Source organism: Cetorhinus maximus, chromosome 21 (genome assembly GCF_964194155.1).
Source record: "Cetorhinus maximus chromosome 21, sCetMax3.hap1.1, whole genome shotgun sequence".
NCBI lineage: Eukaryota > Metazoa > Chordata > Chondrichthyes > Lamniformes > Cetorhinidae > Cetorhinus > Cetorhinus maximus.
In genome coordinates this window covers 2,971,884-2,990,135 of record NC_135899.1, presented here as the reverse complement: position 1 = coordinate 2,990,135, position 18,252 = coordinate 2,971,884, and the positions used below count along the sequence as shown (strand labels likewise).

At 44.7% G+C, this 18,252-nt stretch overlaps 2 protein-coding genes across 2 annotated transcripts; both read right to left on the bottom strand.

Annotated features, from left to right (window-relative positions):
* Window positions 1-6,150: 6,150 nt before the first annotated feature.
* LOC144695578 (heat shock 70 kDa protein 1A-like) lies at window positions 6,151-8,570 on the bottom strand. Its single transcript, XM_078566466.1, has one exon. It carries the CDS (start codon window positions 8,454-8,456, stop codon window positions 6,528-6,530), a length of 1,929 nt encoding a protein of 642 aa, XP_078422592.1. The 5' UTR covers window positions 8,457-8,570; the 3' UTR covers window positions 6,151-6,527.
* Window positions 8,571-13,581: 5,011 nt separating this feature from the next.
* Window positions 13,582-16,003, bottom strand: LOC144695566 (heat shock 70 kDa protein 1A-like). The gene has a single exon (XM_078566447.1). The coding sequence runs from the start codon at window positions 15,887-15,889 to the stop codon at window positions 13,961-13,963; it is 1,929 nt and encodes a 642-aa protein (XP_078422573.1). The 5' UTR covers window positions 15,890-16,003; the 3' UTR covers window positions 13,582-13,960.
* Between the last annotated feature and the right edge of the window lie 2,249 nt (window positions 16,004-18,252).

Genomic DNA, 18,252 nt, shown 5'->3' with positions numbered 1-18,252 from the left:
TTCAATACAATCCTCTTCCTCAACGCCATACTCCTCTCTTCCCCATACCCCTTGGTGCCTCTAGAGTCTAGAAACCAATCTATTTCCTTCTTAAATATACTCAGTGAATTGGCCTCCACAGCATCTGTGGTAGAGAATTCCACAGATTCACCACCCTCTGAGTGAAGATGTTTCTCCTCATCTCAGTCCTAAATGGTCCACCCTGAGATTGTGACCCCTTGTTCTAGATCCCACCAGCCAGAGGAAACATCATCCCTGCATCCAGTCTATCCACCTCTGTCTGAATTTTATATGCTTCAATGAGATTCTCCCATCATTTTTCTAAACTCCAGTGAATACAGTCTGAGTCAACCCAATCTCTCCCCATATGACAATCCTGCCATCCCAGGAATCAATCTGGTGAACCTTCACTGCACTCCCTCTGGAGCAAGTATATCCTTTCTTAGGTAAGGAGACCAAAACTGCACACAATACTCCAAGTGTGGTCTCACCAAGGCCCTGTACAGCTGCTGTACTCGACTAACCCAGAGGTTACTTGTGGAGTCAATGTAATTATTTAAATTCTTACGTGGGATGTGGGTGTCATGAGCAAGATCAGCATTTGTTGCTCATCCCTAATTGCCCTTGAACTGAATGACTTGCTAGGCCATTGCAGGGGCCAGTTAAGAAACCACATTGCTGTGGGTCTAGAGTCACATGTAGGACAGACAGGGTAAGGAGGGCAGATTTCCTTCCCTAAAGGAGATTAGTGAACCAGGTGGGTTTTTACAACAATCGATGGTAGTTTCATGGCATTATGACTGAGACTAGCTTTCAACTCCGGGTACATTGAATCCAAATTCCACCGACTGTTGTGGTGGAATTTGAATCTAAGTCCTCAGAGCATTAGCCTGACGAAGGAGTAATGTCACTGGATCAGTAGGCCAGTGACATTACCACTTCTGCACCTTCTCCCCCTAATAGATAATTGGGTAGATATTTACCATAGGTTTTTGTTCGCCTGTTTTGGTCTGATTTAATCTCTTGGTGTATGATCATGTGCCAATGGTGTGCCTGCATGTGTATGCTATTTCTGACCACAGAGCCACAGAGTCATTTATGGCTACAGAAGGATGCCATTCTGCCCATCGAGTCCATGCCAGTTCTCTGCGGAGCCAACCAGTCAGCCTCAATCCTCTGCTCGGTCCCTGAAGCCCTGATGACTTATTTCCTTCCAGCGCCCATCCAAATTCCTTTCAAAATCATTGATTGTTTCCACTCCACCAGTTTTGTGGGTAGCGAGTTCCAGGTCATTACCACTCGTTGTATTCCACATTGTATTAAAGATGAGCCATGATCTTATTGAATGGCGGAGCAGCCTCGAAGGGCTGGATGGCCTCCTGCTTGTGTGGCGTATGTTCGTATGGCCTATTTCCTAATTCATAACATGTCCCAACTTTGTCCGTGAGGCAGGTTTCTTCATTCATGTCTTTGCTACTTCTAGACTTAACTACTCTACTGCAAATCTGGCTGACATCCCACATTTTACAGGCTGAAAACTTGAGATAATACAAAACTCTGCTCGTCTCTTAACTCTCATCAAGTTCTGTTCCCCTATCACTCCTCTGCTCACTGAGCTACATTGGCTCCTGTTCAGGTGAAATCTCAATTTTAAAAATCTCAAACTCGTTTTCAAATGCCTCCTCTACCTTGATTCTCCCTATATTACCAATCTCCTCCAGCCACATAACTATCTGAGATAACTGAGCTGCTCTGATTCTCCTTTCTTAAGCCTTCATGATCTTAATTGCTCCAATATTGGTGGCTGCTACTTCATGTCCCACTCCCGGAAAAACCAAGAACTGTGATTGTACTCGAAAGAGTTGCAATCTGTGACTGTTGATAACTCGAAAGAGTTTCAGCAGCCTAAGCCCCAATCTCTGAAATTACCTCCCTACACGTCTCCAGGTTTCTCCTTTATGACCATCATTTTATAACCCCATCTGTGGCCAAGCTTTTGGCAATCTTCTATTATATCATCTTAGGTGGCTGGATGTTTAATTTTGCTTCAATACACTGCTGCAAAACTCATTGGGGTGTATTATTAAATTCCAGACAAAATATGATTAGAATTTGTGGCTGCTGATGGCAGGGGAGGCTGCATAAGCCCGTCGGGCGCATATTTGCATTGGAAATCACAAGATTAGACAGCAATCAATGCCAGACATGGTTATTCTTGATTATCGAGGGTATCCTATGGTACTTTCACTTTTTTTACTGTTCGTGCATGTGAGATGCACATTACTAGCAATGTCTTATTTATTACCATACTCAACCGCCCCTGAGAAAGTGGTGGTGTCAAGCCATCTTAAACAGCTGCAGTCCATATGGAGTAGGTGTACCCACTGTGCTGTTAGGAAGGGATTTCCGGGACTCTGACCCAGAGAGAGAGAAGGAATGGTGTGATATTTCCATATCAGAATGGTGTGTGACTTGGAGGTTGACATACAATGTTTCACTTTGGCTAACAATGACTGTTTGGATGATGCAGAACACCTAATCTCACTGGAGAAGAAAAAGAAAGAAGTTGCATTCATCCAGGCTCAAGCTTAACATACAAACATACGAACTAGGAGCAGAAGCAGGCCCCTCGGCCTATCATGCGTGCTCCGCTATTCAATAAAATCACGGTTGGTCTAATTGTACCCTCGTGGCTCCTCTCAATAACCTTTCACCCCCACAAGTTAATCAAGAATCTACCTAGCTCTGCCTTAAAAATATTCAAGACCCTGTTCCACTGCCTTTTGAGGAAGAGAGTCCTAAAGAATTATGACCCTCTGAGAGAAAAACATTTTCCTCATCTCTGTCTTAAATGGGCATGCCCTTATTTTTAAACCGTGACTCATGGTTCTAGATTCTCCCACAAGAGGAAACACCGTATCTACATCCACCTTGTCAAGTCCCCTCAGGATCTTAAAGGTTTCAATCAAGTCACCTCTTACTCTTCTAAGCTCTAGTGCATACAAGCCTAACCTCTCCAGCCATTCTTCATAAGACAACCTGCCCATTCCTGGTATTGGCATCGTAAACCTCTGAGCTGCTTCTAATGCATTTACATCTTTCCTTAAATAAGGAGACCAATGCTGTACACAGTAAACCCTTTCACTCATCATCCCTGAGTTCACTGGCCCACATGAGCTTCTAGAACACCAGGCCTTAAGTTTATTATTCTCATTCTTATCTTTGTAATCTTCCATGGCCTTGCCTCTCCCTATTCCTGTAACTTCATCGAGCTCTACAACACTCCAAGATCTCATTGCAGCTCCAATTCTGACATCTTATGAAACCCAGATCTTCTTCATTGCACCACTGACTGACGTGCCTTTGGCTGTCTTGTCCTTCAGATCTAGGAAATCCCTCCCTAAACCTCATTGCCTTGTTTCCTCTCTATTTAAGTCACATGCACAAGCCTTTGCTGATCTGTCCTAATATCTATTGATGTGGCTTGGCATCAAACAACAAGATGATTTTGTGATGTTGGTTGAGGGCTAAATATTTGCCAGGACTCCCAGAGATCAGTCCTGCTCTTCGTTGTGTTATGAAATCCATGTATTCTATTTGCTATGTAAGGTCACAGTCTGCGGAGATTTTAACATTGAAAGTACAGGATGTCCCAATGCTTGTTACCTTTGTTCCTGCCTACTAACAAGGGTGGAACCCGCTTGACCAACCATATCAGTCGAAGTGTCAGTGAAAGCATTTTTTGAACAGTCAGTTGGAGTCAGTTTTTTTCTTCAGCCAGGAAATATCCCAGAGGTAAATGAGAAGAGAGGGACAGGATGAGGTCCCAGTTTAGTTAAAAGACATGAAAAGAGGTGAAGTGAGCAGACGTTAAGTGAAGTGGGCTCAAGGGAATCCTGGAAGATCCATGAAGGCTGCCGAAGGTTGGTGATTCTCTGCTGTGGGCCAGTGGGGCAGAAGTACTCCTTTGGACGATAGGGTGCTTGGCATGACCGAAGAGTTGAAATTATGCTCATGAGCTAGTGTTTGAGTGTACTTGGGAATGTATGAGGAAATAACCTCAGAAGGTGAGGTTGAAACCCTGCAAGGTAGGCCATTGAAGCCGTCTGAGTTGGAGCGACTTCTTGGAGAGAATTCCAAGGCAGATCTTCAGATGTGGATTTGGAAACACTTGGGGGAAAGACAAGGTTTCAGTGAGATTGGTTGTTCACAATTTGACAAATATCTGGGTGGGTTGCTGAGAAATGCATGGAATCAATTTTGGCTGTCTCTGTGATTTATTGAATAATGTGGTGTGTCTGACCATAATTCCCCTGTTAATTCACATGTACCTGATACTTACCCTGAATATTAGAGTACGAAATGGATATTTTAGATCGTTTGATCTTCCTGAACTTGTAAAGTTTATTTGTTTGTTCCAAACCCGTTGAACCTGTTGCTTTATTCACTTAGTAAGCGTCTAGAATCTTGAACTTTATCTACTTTAAGTAAAACGCTATTGGTCTCCAACCTGATCTACCCCCACAACCCAAGGTCTGGCCAAGGATTAAAACAGTTGAACTTAGAGCCATCACAATGGAAAGCCGGCACATCTGCCATAGCTGCACTGCCTCAGTGCTGCATTGGGTGTGTTAGCTGACATTATGGGTTCAAAAGTCTGGAGTGGAGTTTGAACTCCAGATCTTCTTGAGATTCTCACTTAGGTTTAGCGTTCAGATCGAACACTGTCCTGGCTGTACGAACAGATATGTTGTCGGCGGTAAGGATTGAGCAGCGTCTTAAACGAAGTGGAGAGGCATCCGGAGGGAATCCCATGATAGCTTCTGGCTCCAGAAGTCTCTTGGTGTCTTGTTGCGTTGTTGAAATCACCGAATATATTGGGTATTTGATCTGTCTTATTAACTCTTATTGGCTCCGGAGGCTGTTGAGTATGTTCAAGAGAGAGATTGATAGATTTGTAGATTTGAAAGACATGAAGGGATGTGGGGAGAATGTGGGAAAGTGATGTTGAGGTAGAAGATCAGCTTTGATCGAATTGACAGGCATGGAAGGTTCACGGAGGTGAATGGCCCACTCCTGCTCGTATTTCCTATGTACCTGGCGTTGAGTGCACTTGGCTAACAGTTGAAGTGTGCAACATTGCCACCTACTGTCCTGGCATGAAAACTGCTGCTTCTTTGCTCTTGAACTTTCTGCACTGGCGTGATCTGAGTCACAGTCCAGTCCATCTTTTAGCAGGAACAGAATAGGGAATGTTTTAATGGGGGCAGAACATCTTCACAAGACAGGTAATGCTTATGGCTGTTGAGCAACACCATATCTAATAATTATTCGGAGAGGTGGAAGAAATTGGATAAATATTTAACTTTGAGACTTTGATTTGTTCAGCCGGTTTGATTTGGTTTATCTCTAAGCAGCAGACAGCACAGAAAATGTCAATGGCGTGTCTACACGTGTATTATATTTCTGACTAGAGCAACAACAACTTCTCTTCATAAAGTACCTGTAAAATAGTTAAACATCCCAAGGCACTTCATAGTCAGGTTAAGATACAGGCAGCAAAACACAATGGCACTGTGGAAATGCATGGACTGGAAAGCGAGATCCAGTCTAGCACGTGATGACTTTGTAGTTGAAGACAGTACACTTAGACTTGCAGGGATTGTAACTTTCCTAAAACTTGCAACAGAGATTGTTTTTTTCCCTCCTCCCTGAATGTAAACATTTAATTGACAGTATATTGTGATATGGACTGCAGTGGTTCAAGAAGGCAATTCCTCAAGGGTTATTAGGGATGGCTAATGAAGTCTGGCCAAGCCATGAGGCCCTCATCCCATGAATGAGTTAAATGAAAATTTGCTTTGTAACCAGAGTTTTTTAAAGTTCTGCTCATTTTATTTTTAATTAATTGACTTCACTTCAGAAATCGTTTTTCATTGGAAGTTAAGCATTTCAAATGTTTAACTTGTGAAAAGGAGCTACATGATATGCAAATCTTGTTGGTGATTGAATCGGAATTTAAATAACCCGTGGGAATGGTGTCAAAATTATATGGGAAATAAGTTGACAGTGGAAAAATACAGATAAATGAATATTTCAAAGCACAAATTCAAAAGTGTATTCATGTCCAAAATCACCACAAATAAACAATTCAGTAAATAGGACATTTATTTGATTACAAAAATTCAGTCCAGCTGTGAACAAGTATAAATAAACTTCAACCTGTACATTAAGGACAGTTCCATAGAAAACAAGTATAACTGGATGCCAACTACACTGATCCTCTTCAATTGGATTCAACAAATTAATTTATCAAAACAAGCAGTTAAGCCACAGGCTGAAGAGAGTTTACAGAGCAGCACTGTCATCATACCTTCTATTACAGTCAGTGTAGACCTGGCAGCATCTAGTCCAGTAAAGTCCTCCACTGTCAGTCAGAAATACAAAATAAATCTTCGTGCTCAATGAGGAAGAGTCCAACAATCTGCATCAGATTCCCAATGTGCATCCTTATTCTTTCCAGTGTTTTAATCCTCTTCCTCCACAGTTGGTCCTGTGGATGTGGCATTTCCAGCCTGGGCTCTGCAAGATCCTCCAGCTGCAGCTGCCCCTCCTTGGTACAGGTTGGCAATGATGGGTTTACAGAGTTTTTCCAGTGCACTCAGCTGGTACTCAAATTCTTCCTTCTCTGCCATCTGATTGTTCTCCAACCACAATATTGCCTGGTTACACTGGTCAATGATTTTCTTCTTATCTGCCTCACTGATCTTATTTTTCACGTTCTCATCCTCCACTGCGCTCTTCATGTTGAAGGCGTAGGACTCCAGGGAGTTCTTGGCTGCGATCCTCTGCCGGTGGACTTCATCCTCAGTTTTGTACTTTTCTGCATCCTGCACCATCCTTTCAATTTCCTCCTTACTCAGCCTTCCCTTGTCATTGCTGATAGTGATTTTGTTTGTTTTGCCTGTGCTCTTGTCAACAGCAGAAACATTGAGGATGCCGTTGGCATCAATATCGAAGGTGACCTCGATCTGTGGCACCCCACGAGGGGCAGGAGGAATGCCACTCAATTCAAATTTCCCCAGCAGATTGTTGTCCTTGGTCATGGCCCTCTCTCCTTCATACACCTGAATAAGGACACCAGGCTGGTTATCAGAGTAGGTGCTGAAGATCTGAGTCTGCTTGGTGGGAATGGTGGTGTTACGCTTGATGAGTGCAGTCATCACCCCTCCGGCTGTCTCCAGACCCAGAGACAGGGCAGCGACATCCAGGAGAAGTAAATCCTGAACATTCTCCGACTTATCCCCCATCAGAACAGCCGCTTGAACAGCCGCTCCATAGGCCACAGCTTCATCAGGATTGATGCTCTTGTTCAGCTCCTTGCCATTGAAGAAATCTTGCAGCAGTTTCTGGATCTTGGGGATGCGGGTGGAGCCCCCGACCAAGACAACATCATGGATCTGCGATTTGTCCAGCTTGGCGTCTCTCAGAGCTTTCTCCACTGGTTCCAGAGTGCCTCTGAACAGGTCAGAATTTAGCTCCTCAAACCGAGCCCTGGTGATGGAGGTGTAAAAGTCTATGCCTTCAAACAGAGAGTCAATCTCAATACTGGCTTGGGTGCTGGAAGATAGGGTTCTCTTTGCTCTCTCGCAGGCTGTCCTCAGTCTCCTGACCGCCCTCTTGTTTTGACTGATGTCCTTCTTGTATTTACGCTTGAACTCCTCAATGAAGTGATTGACCATGCGATTATCAAAGTCCTCTCCTCCCAAGTGGGTGTCACCTGCTGTCGATTTCACTTCAAAGATACCGTCGTCAATGGAGAGAACAGACACGTCAAAGGTTCCACCTCCCAAGTCAAAGATGAGAACATTGTGATCTCCTCTACCCTTCTTGTCTAGGCCGTAGGCAATGGCAGCTGCTGTTGGCTCATTGATGACACGGAGGACATTGAGACCAGCGATCACACCGGCATCTTTGGTTGCCTGCCGCTGGGAGTCATTGAAGTAAGCCGGCACCGTGATAACAGCATTGGTGACGGTGTGTCCCAGGTAAGCTTCAGCCGTCTCCTTCATCTTGGTCAGCACCATGGAAGAGATTTCCTCAGGGTAGAACGTTTTATCCTCACCCTTGTACTCAACCTTCACTTTGGGCTTTCCTGCATCACTGACCACTTGGAAGGGCCAGTGCTTCATATCAGACTGGACCACCGGGTCATCAAACTTCCTCCCGATGAGCCTCTTGGCATCAAAGACGGTGTTGGGTGGGTTCAGGGCCACCTGGTTCTTGGCTGCATCTCCAAGAAGCCTCTCGGTGTCGTTGAAGGCCACATAGCTGGGGGTGGTGCGGTTGCCCTGGTCATTGGCGATGATCTCCACCTTGCCATGTTGGAAGACCCCCACACAGGAGTATGTGGTGCCCAGGTCAATGCCAATGGCTGTTCCCTTAGCTGCAGGCATCTTCTGTCTTGATAAAAGTTAATTCAATTCACTCTTCGATGCTGGTGTCAAATCTTCCACTGATAGTAATGCAGCTTCCAAATGTTTTCTTCTCTCAGGCGATGATAACTCTGGTTTCCAGTTCTTGTCCTTTTATATAGTCTGAGAGCGGCCGAGTGGGCGTCACCCAGCGTCTGATTGACGGCGACCTTGACGATTCAGCGCGCGGTGTGGTGACCTCACCGCCGAATGTTGGAGAAGGTTCTGAAGCGGCGGCCAATGAGAGCGCGGCGGGTCCGCGGGACGCCGAGAGTTGGCGAATCTTCTGGAAGGATCGAGACCGGCGAAGAAACCGCTGGAAAGCGGGAGAAATTTCCGCAGAGACCCGGGAGTGTTTCGGGGGGAATTAGGGAACGGAAAGGGGGAAGAGGAATAGATTCTGATCAGTTGGGGCTGTCTGAATTCGGGAAGGAGGAACAAAACCAAGAGGAGATTGTTGGTCAGCACCAATGAGGCGGTTGCCAATCCTCCCGGATTGCCCGGGAGTCTCCAGCCGTTGAGGATAAATCTCCTGGACACTGCTGTAAGCAATAGGTGGGAGGAAAAATAAACGCGGAGTTTTGGAAAAGCTTTTTATCTTCTTTGAGCACGTTTGTTCTACATTTATTGTAGTTGGGGCTAAAGGGTATTTCGAAGCAAGTCATGAATCATGAATCCTTATTGTTTTCCATTTTGCCCTGGGAAGATGATGGGCTCTGAGGGTGGAAGTGTTGCCTGGCTGATGGTGAGTGTGGGTGTCATTGGAGACAAGACATCTTGTACAGTTAGGAACTCTAGCTGCTCTCATCCGAAACCCCTTGACCTCTCCATGGCAACTGTGTTAGACCATACCAGGCAGTTTGCAACCTTCGTGTCAAACTTCACCCCAAGATGTAGCTCTGACCACATGTTGCCTATCACTAAGATGAGAATTCTGAGGTGCAGAGGGATCAGGGTGTTTTAGTGCACAAGTCACCCAAAGTTAGTATGCAGGTACAGCAATTAATTAAGAAGGGAAACAGAATACTATCCTTCATGATGAAAAGGAATTGAACGTAAAAATAAGGATGTTATGCTTCAGTTATACAGGGCATTGATGAGAACACGTTGAATGTTGTGTGCAGTTTTGGTCGCCTAATTTAAGGAAGGATGTAAATGTGTTGGAGGCAGTTCAGAGGTGGCTTACTAGATTGATAGCTGGAATGAGCAGGTTGTCTTATGAGGAAAGGTTAGACAGTCTGGGCTAGTTTCCACTGGAGTTTGGAGAGTGAGGGGTGATTGGATTGAAGTACATAAGATCCTGAACGGTATTGACAAGGTGGACAAGGAGAAAACGTTCCTCTTGTGGGTGAGACCAAAATTAGGGTCATTATTTAAAATTAGGGGTTGCCGTTTTAGTACAGAGATAATGAGAAATAATTTTGTCTCAGAGGGTTGTGTGACTTTGGAACTGTGACTTTGGAACTCTGTGCCTCTAAAGGCGGTAGAAGCGGCGTGACAGAATATTTTTAAGGCAGAGGTAAATGAATTCTATTAGGCAAGGGAATCAAAGGTTATCGGGGGGAGGTGGGAATGTGGAATTCGACATTCCACATTGAATTAAAGATGAGCCATGATCTTATTGAATGGCGGAGCAGCCTCGAAGGGCTGGATGGCCTCCTGCTTGTGTGGCATATGTTCGTATGGCCTATTTCCTAATTCATAACATGTCCCAACTTCGTCCATGAGACAGGTTTCTTCATTCATGTCTTTGCTGCTTCTAGACTTAACTACTCCACTGCAAACCTGGCTGACATCCCACATTTTCCAGGTTGAAAACTTGAGATGATATGAAACTCTGCTCCTGTCTGAACTTTCAGCAAGTTCTGTTCCCCTACCATTGTTCTGCTCACTGAGCTACATTGGCTCTTGCTCAGGTGACATCTCGATTTTAAAAATCTCAAACTCGTTTTCAAATGCCTCCTCTACCTTGATTCTCCCTATATTACCAATCTCCTCCAGCCACATAACCATCTGAGATAACTGAGCTCCTCTGATTCTCCTTTCTTAGGCCTTCGTGATCTTAATTGCTCTAATATTGGTGGCTGCTACTTCAGCAGCCTAAGTCCCAATCTCTGAAATTACCTCCCTACACGTCTCCTTTATGACCATCATTTTATAACCCCATCTGTGGCCAAGCTTTTGGCAATCTTCTATTATATCATCTTAGGTGGCTGGATGTTTAATTTTGCTTCAATACACTGCTGCAAAACTCATTGGGGTGTATTATTAAATTCCAGACAAAATATGATTAGAATTTGTGGCTGCTGATGGCAGGGATCGCTGCATAAGCCCGTTGGGCGCATATTTGCATTGGAAATCACAAGATTACACAGCAATGAATGCCAGACATGGTTATTCTTGATTATTCAGGGTATTCTATGGTACTTCACTTTTTTTACTGTTCGTGCATGTGAGATGCACATTACTAGAAATGTCTTACTTATTACCATACCCAACCGCCCCTGAGAAAGTGGTGGTGTCAAGCCATCTTAAACAGCTGCAGTCCATATGGAGTAGGTGTACCCACTGTGCTGTTAGGAAGGGATTTCCAGGATTCTGACCCAGATAGAGAGAAGGAACAGTGTGATATTTCCATGTCAGAATGGTGTGTGACTTGGAGGTTGACATAATTGTTTCACTTTGGCTAACGATGACTGTTTGGATGATGCAGAACCCCTAATCTCACTGGACAAGAAAAAGAAAGAATTTGCATTCATCCAGGCTCACACTTAAAATACAAACATACGCACTAGAAGCAGAAGCAGGCCTCTCGGCCTATCATGCTTGCTCCGCTATTCAGTAAAATCACGGTTGGTCTAATTGTACCCTGGAAGATCCATGAAGGCTGCCGTAGGTTGGTGACTCTCTGCTATGGGCCAGAAGTACTCCTTTGGACGATAAGGTGCTTGGCATGACCGAAGAGCTGAAATTATGCTCGTGAGCTAGTGTTTGAGTGTACTTGGGAAGGTATGAGGAAATAACCTCAGAAGGTGAGGTTGAAACCCTGCAAGGTAGGCCATTGAAGCCGTCTGAGTTGGAGTGACTTCTTGGAGAGAATTCCAAGGCAGATCTTCAGATGTGGATTTGGAAACACTTGGGGGAAAGACAAGGTTTCAGTGAGATTGGTTGTTCACAATTTGACAAATATCTGGGTGGGTTGCTGAGAAATGCATGGAATCAATTTTGGCTGCCTCTGTGATTTATTGAATAATGTGGTATGTCTGACCATAATTCGCCTGTTAATTTACATTTACCTGATACTTACCCTGAATATTAGAGTACGAAATGAATATTTTAAATCGTTTTATCTTCCTGAACTTGTAAAGTTTATTTGTTTGTTCCAAACCCGTTGAACCTGTGGCTTTATTCACTTAGTAAGCGTCTAGAATCTTGAACTTTAAATAAAACGCTATTGGTCTCCAAGCTGATCTACCCCCACAACCCAGGGTCTGGCCAAGGATTAAAACATTTGAACTTAGAGCCATCACAAAGGAAAGCCGGCACATCTGCCATAGCTGCACTGACTCAGTGCTGCATTGGGTGTGTTAGCCGACATTATGGGTTCAAAAGTCTGGAGTGGAGTTTGAACTCCAGATCTTCTTGAGAATCTCACTTAGGTTTAGCGTTCAGATCGAAGAATGTCCTGGCTGTACGAACAGATATGTTGTCGGAGGTAAGGATTGAGCAGCGTCTTAAACGAAGTGGAGAGGCATCCGGAGGGAATCCCATGATAGCTTCTGGCTCCAGAAGTCTCTTGGTGTCTTGTTGTGTTGTTGAAATCACCGTATATATTGGGTACTTGGTTTGTCTTATTAACTCTTATTGGCTCCGGAGGCTGTTGAGTGTGTTCAAGAGAGAGATTGATAGATTTGTAGATTTGAAAGACATGAAGGGATGTGGGGAGAATGTGGGAAAGTGATGTTGAGGTAGAAGATCAGCTTTGATCGAATTGACAGGCATGGAAGGTTCACGGGGGTGAATGGCCCACTCCTGCTCGTATTTCCTATGTACCTGGCGTCGAGTGCACTTGGCTAACAGTTGAAGTGTGCAACATTGCCACCTACTGTCCTGGCATGAAAACTGCTGCTTCTTTGCTCTTGAACTTTCTGCACTGGTGTCATCTGAGTCACAGTCCAGTCCATCTTTTAGCAGGAACAGAATAGGGAATGTTTTAATAGGGGGCAGAACATCTTCACAAGACAGGTAATGCTTATGGCTGTTGAGCAACACCATACCTAATAATTATTCGGAGAGGTGGAAGAAATTGGATAAATATTTAACTTTGAGACTTTGATTTATTCAGCCGGTTTGATTTGGTTTATATCTGAGCAGCAGACAGAACAGAAAGTGTCAATGGCATGTCTACCCGTGTATTATATTTCTGACTAGAGCAGCAACAACTTCTATGCATAAAGTACCTATAAAATAGTTAAACATGCCAAGGCACTTCACAGTCAGGTTAAGATACAGGCAGCAAGACACAATGGCACTGTGGAAATGCATGGACTGGAGAGCGAGATCCAGTCTAGCATGTGATGACTTTGTAGTTGAAGATAGTACACTTAGACTTGCGGGGCTTGTAGCTTTCTTAAAACTTGCAACAGAGATTGTTTTTTTCCCTCCTCCCTGAATGTAATCATTTAATTGACAGTATATTGTGATATAGACTGCAGTGGTTCAAGAAGGCAATTCCTCAAGGGTAATTAGGGATGGGTAATGAAGTCTGGCCAAGCCATGAGGCCCTCATCCCATGAAGGAGTTAAATGAAAATTTGCTTTGTAACCAGAGTTTTTTAAAGTTCTGCTCATTTTATTTTTAATTAATTGACTTCACTTCAGAAATCGTTTTTCATTGGAAGTTAAGCATTTCAAATGTTTAACTTGTGAAAAGGAGCTACATGATATGCAAATCTTGTTGGTGATTGAATCGGAATTTAAATAACCCGTGGGAATGGTGTCAAAATTGTATGGGAAATAAGTTGGCAGTGGAAAAATACAGATAAATGAATATTTCAAAGCACAAATTCAAAAGTGTATTCATATCCAAAATCACCACAAATAAACAATTCAGTAAATAGGACATTTATTTGATTACAAAAATTCAGTCCAGCTGTGAACAAGTATAAATAAAAAGTTTAACCTGTACATTAAGGACAGTTCCATAGAAAACAAGTATAACTAGATGCCAACTACACTGATCGTCCTCAATAGGATTCAGCAAATTAATTTATCAAAACAATCAGTTAAACCACAGGCTGAAGAGAGTTTACAGAGCAGCACTGTCATCACACCTTCTATTACAGTCAGTGTAGACCTGGCAGCATCTAGTCCAGTAAAGTCCTCCACTGTCAGTCAGAAATACGAAATAAATCTTCGTGCTCAATGAGGAAGAGTCCAACAATCTGTGTTAGATTCCCAATGTGCATCCTTATTCTTTCCAGTGTTTTAATCCTCTTCCTCCCCAGTCGGTCCTGTGGTTGTGGCATTTCCAGCCTGGTCTCTGCAAGATCCTCCAGCTGCAGCTGCCCCTCCTTGGTACAGGTTGGCAATGATGGGTTTACAGAGTTTTTCCAGCTCACTCAGCTGGTACTCAAATTCTTCCTTCTCTGCCATCTGATTGTTCTCCAACCACAATATTGCCTGGTTACACCGGTCAATGATTTTCTTCTTATCTACCTCACTGATCTTATTTCTCATGTTCTCATCCTCCACTGTGCTCTTCATGTTGAAGGCGTAGGACTCCAGGGAGTTCTTGGATGTGATCCTCTGCCGGTGGACTTCATCCTCAGTTTTGTACTTTTCTGCATCCTGCACCATCCTTTCAATTTCCTCCTTACTCAGCCTTCCCTTGTCATTGCTGATAGTGATTTTGTTTGTTTTGCCTGTGCTCTTGTCAACAGCAGAAACATTGAGGATGCCGTTGGCATCAATATCGAAGGTGACCTCGATCTGTGGCACCCCACGAGGGGCAGGAGGAATGCCACTCAATTCAAATTTCCCCAGCAGATTGTTGTCCTTGGTCATGGCCCTCTCTCCTTCATACACCTGAATAAGGACACCAGGCTGGTTATCAGAGTAGGTGCTGAAGATCTGAGTCTGCTTGGTGGGAATGGTGGTGTTACGCTTGATGAGTGCAGTCATCACCCCTCCGGCTGTCTCCAGACCCAGAGACAGGGCAGCGACATCCAGGAGAAGTAAATCCTGAACATTCTCCGACTTATCCCCCATCAGAACAGCCGCTTGAACAGCCGCTCCATAGGCCACAGCTTCATCAGGATTGATGCTCTTGTTCAGCTCCTTGCCATTGAAGAAATCTTGCAGCAGTTTCTGGATCTTGGGGATGCGGGTGGAGCCCCCGACCAAGACAACATCATGGATCTGCGATTTGTCCAGCTTGGCGTCTCTCAGAGCTTTCTCCACTGGTTCCAGAGTGCCTCTGAACAGGTCAGAATTTAGCTCCTCAAACCGAGCCCTGGTGATGGAGGTGTAAAAGTCTATGCCTTCAAACAGAGAGTCAATCTCAATACTGGCTTGGGTGCTGGAAGATAGGGTTCTCTTTGCTCTCTCGCAGGCTGTCCTCAGTCTCCTGACCGCCCTCTTGTTTTGACTGATGTCCTTCTTGTATTTACGCTTGAACTCCTCAATGAAGTGATTGACCATGCGATTATCAAAGTCCTCTCCTCCCAAGTGGGTGTCACCTGCTGTCGATTTCACTTCAAAGATACCGTCGTCAATGGAGAGAACAGACACGTCAAAGGTTCCACCTCCCAAGTCAAAGATGAGAACATTGTGATCTCCTCTACCCTTCTTGTCTAGGCCGTAGGCAATGGCAGCTGCTGTTGGCTCATTGATGACACGGAGGACATTGAGACCAGCGATCACACCGGCATCTTTGGTTGCCTGCCGCTGGGAGTCATTGAAGTAAGCCGGCACCGTGATAACAGCATTGGTGACGGTGTGTCCCAGGTAAGCTTCAGCCGTCTCCTTCATCTTGGTCAGCACCATGGAAGAGATTTCCTCAGGGTAGAACGTTTTATCCTCACCCTTGTACTCAACCTTCACTTTGGGCTTTCCTGCATCACTGACCACTTGGAAGGGCCAGTGCTTCATATCAGACTGGACCACCGGGTCATCAAACTTCCTCCCGATGAGCCTCTTGGCATCAAAGACGGTGTTGGGTGGGTTCAGGGCCACCTGGTTCTTGGCTGCATCTCCAAGAAGCCTCTCGGTGTCGTTGAAGGCCACATAGCTGGGGGTGGTGCGGTTGCCCTGGTCATTGGCGATGATCTCCACCTTGCCATGTTGGAAGACCCCCACACAGGAGTATGTGGTGCCCAGGTCAATGCCAATGGCTGTTCCCTTAGCTGCAGGCATCTTCTGTCTTGATAAAAGTTAATTCAATTCACTCTTCGATGCTGGTGTCAAATCTTCCACTGATAGTAATGCAGCTTCCAAATGTTTTCTTCTCTCAGGCGATGATAACTCTGGTTTCCAGTTCTTGTCCTTTTATATAGTCTGAGAGCGGCCGAGTGGGCGTCACCCAGCGTCTGATTGACGGCGACCTTGACGATTCAGCGCGCGGTGTGGTGACCTCACCGCCGAATGTTGGAGAAGGTTCTGAAGCGGCGGCCAATGAGAGCGCGGCGGGTCCGCGAGACGCCGAGAGTTGGCGAATCTTCTGGAAGGATCGAGACCGGCGAAGAAACCGCTGGAAAGCGGGAGAAATTTCCGCAGAGACCCGGGAGTGTTTCGGGGGGAATTAGGGAACGGAAAGGGGGAAGAGGAATAGATTCTGATCAGTTGGGGCTGTCTGAATTCTGGAAGGAGGAACAAAACCAAGAGGAGATTGTTGGTCAGCACCAATGAGGCGGTTGCCAATCCTCCCGGATTGCCCGGGAGTCTCCAGCCGTTGAGGATAAATCTCCTGGACACTGCTGTAAGCAATAGGTGGGAGGAAAAATAAACACGGACATTTGGAAAAGCTTTTTATCTTCTTTGAGCACGTTTGTTCTACATTTATTGTAGTTGGGGCTAAAGGGTATTTCGAAGCAAGTCATGAATCATGAATCCTTATTGTTTTCCATTTTGCCCTGGGAAGATGATGGGCTCTGAGGGTGGAAGTGTTGCCTGGCTGATGGTGAGTGTGGGTGTCATTGGAGACAAGACATCTTGTACAGTTAGGAACTCTAGCTGCTCTCATCCGAAACCCCTTGACCTCTCCATGGCAACTGTGTTAGACCATACCAGACAGTTTGCAACCTTCGTGTCAAACTTCACCCCAAGATGTAGCTCTGACCACATGTTGCCTATCACTAAGATGAGAATTCTGAGGTGCAGAGGGATCAGGGTGTTTTAGTGCACAAGTCACCCAAAGTTAGTATGCAGGTACAGCAATTAATTAAGAAGGGAAACAGAATACTATCCTTCATGATGAAAAGGAATTGAACGTAAAAATAAGGATGTTATGCTTCAGTTATACAGGGCATTGATGAGAACACGTTGAATGTTGTGTGCAGTTTTGGTCTCCTTATTTAAGGAAGGATGTAAATGTGTTGGAGGCAGTTCAGAGGTGGCTTACTAGATTAATAACTGGAATGAGCAGGTTGTCTTATGAGGAAAGGTTAGACAGTCTGGGCTAGTTTCCACTGGAGTTTGGAGAGTGAGGGGTGATTGGATTGAAGTACATAAGATCCTGAACGGTATTGACAAGGTGGACAAGGAAAAGATGTTCCTCTTGTGGGTGAGACCAAAATTAGGGGTGATTATTTTAAAATTAGGGGTTGCTGTTTTAGTACAGAGATGATGAGAAATAATTTTGTCTCAGAGGGTTGTGTGACTTTGGAACTGTGACTTTGGAACTCTGTGCCTCTAAAGGCGGTAGAAGCGGCGTGACAGAATATTTTTAAGGCAGAGGTAAATGAATTCTATTAGGCAAGGGAATCAAAGGTTATCGGGGGGAGGTGGGAATGTGGAATTCGACATTCCACATTGAATTAAAGATGAGCCATGATCTTATTGAATGGCGGAGCAGCCTCGAAGGGCTGGATGGCCTCCTGCTTGTGTGGCATATGTTCGTATGGCCTATTTCCTAATTCATAACATGTCCCAACTTCGTCCATGAGACAGGTTTCTTCATTCATGTCTTTGCTGCTTCTAGACTTAACTACTCCACTGCAAACCTGGCTGACATCCCACATTTTCCAGGTTGAAAACTTGAGATGATATGAAACTCTGCTCCTGTCTGAACTTTCAGCAAGTTCTGTTCCCCTACCATTGTTCTGCTCACTGAGCTACATTGGCTCTTGCTCAGGTGACATCTCGATTTTAAAAATCTCAAACTCATTTTCAAATGCCTCCTCTACTTTGATTCTCCCTATATTACCAATCTCCTCCAGCCACATAACCATCTGAGATAACTGAGCTCCTCTGATTCTCCTTTCTTAGGCCTTCGTGATCTTAATTGCTCTAATATTGGTGGCTGCTACTTCAGCAGCCTAAGTCCCAATCTCTGAAATTACCTCCCTACACGCCTCCAGGTTTCTCCTTTATGACCATCATTTTATAACCCCATCTGTGGCCAAGCTTTTGGCAATCTTCTATTATATCATCTTAGGTGGCTGGATGTTTAATTTTGCTTCAATACACTGCTGCAAAACTCATTGGGGTGTATTATTAAATTCCAGACAAAATATGATTAGAATTTGTGGCTGCTGATGGCAGGGATCGCTGCATAAGCC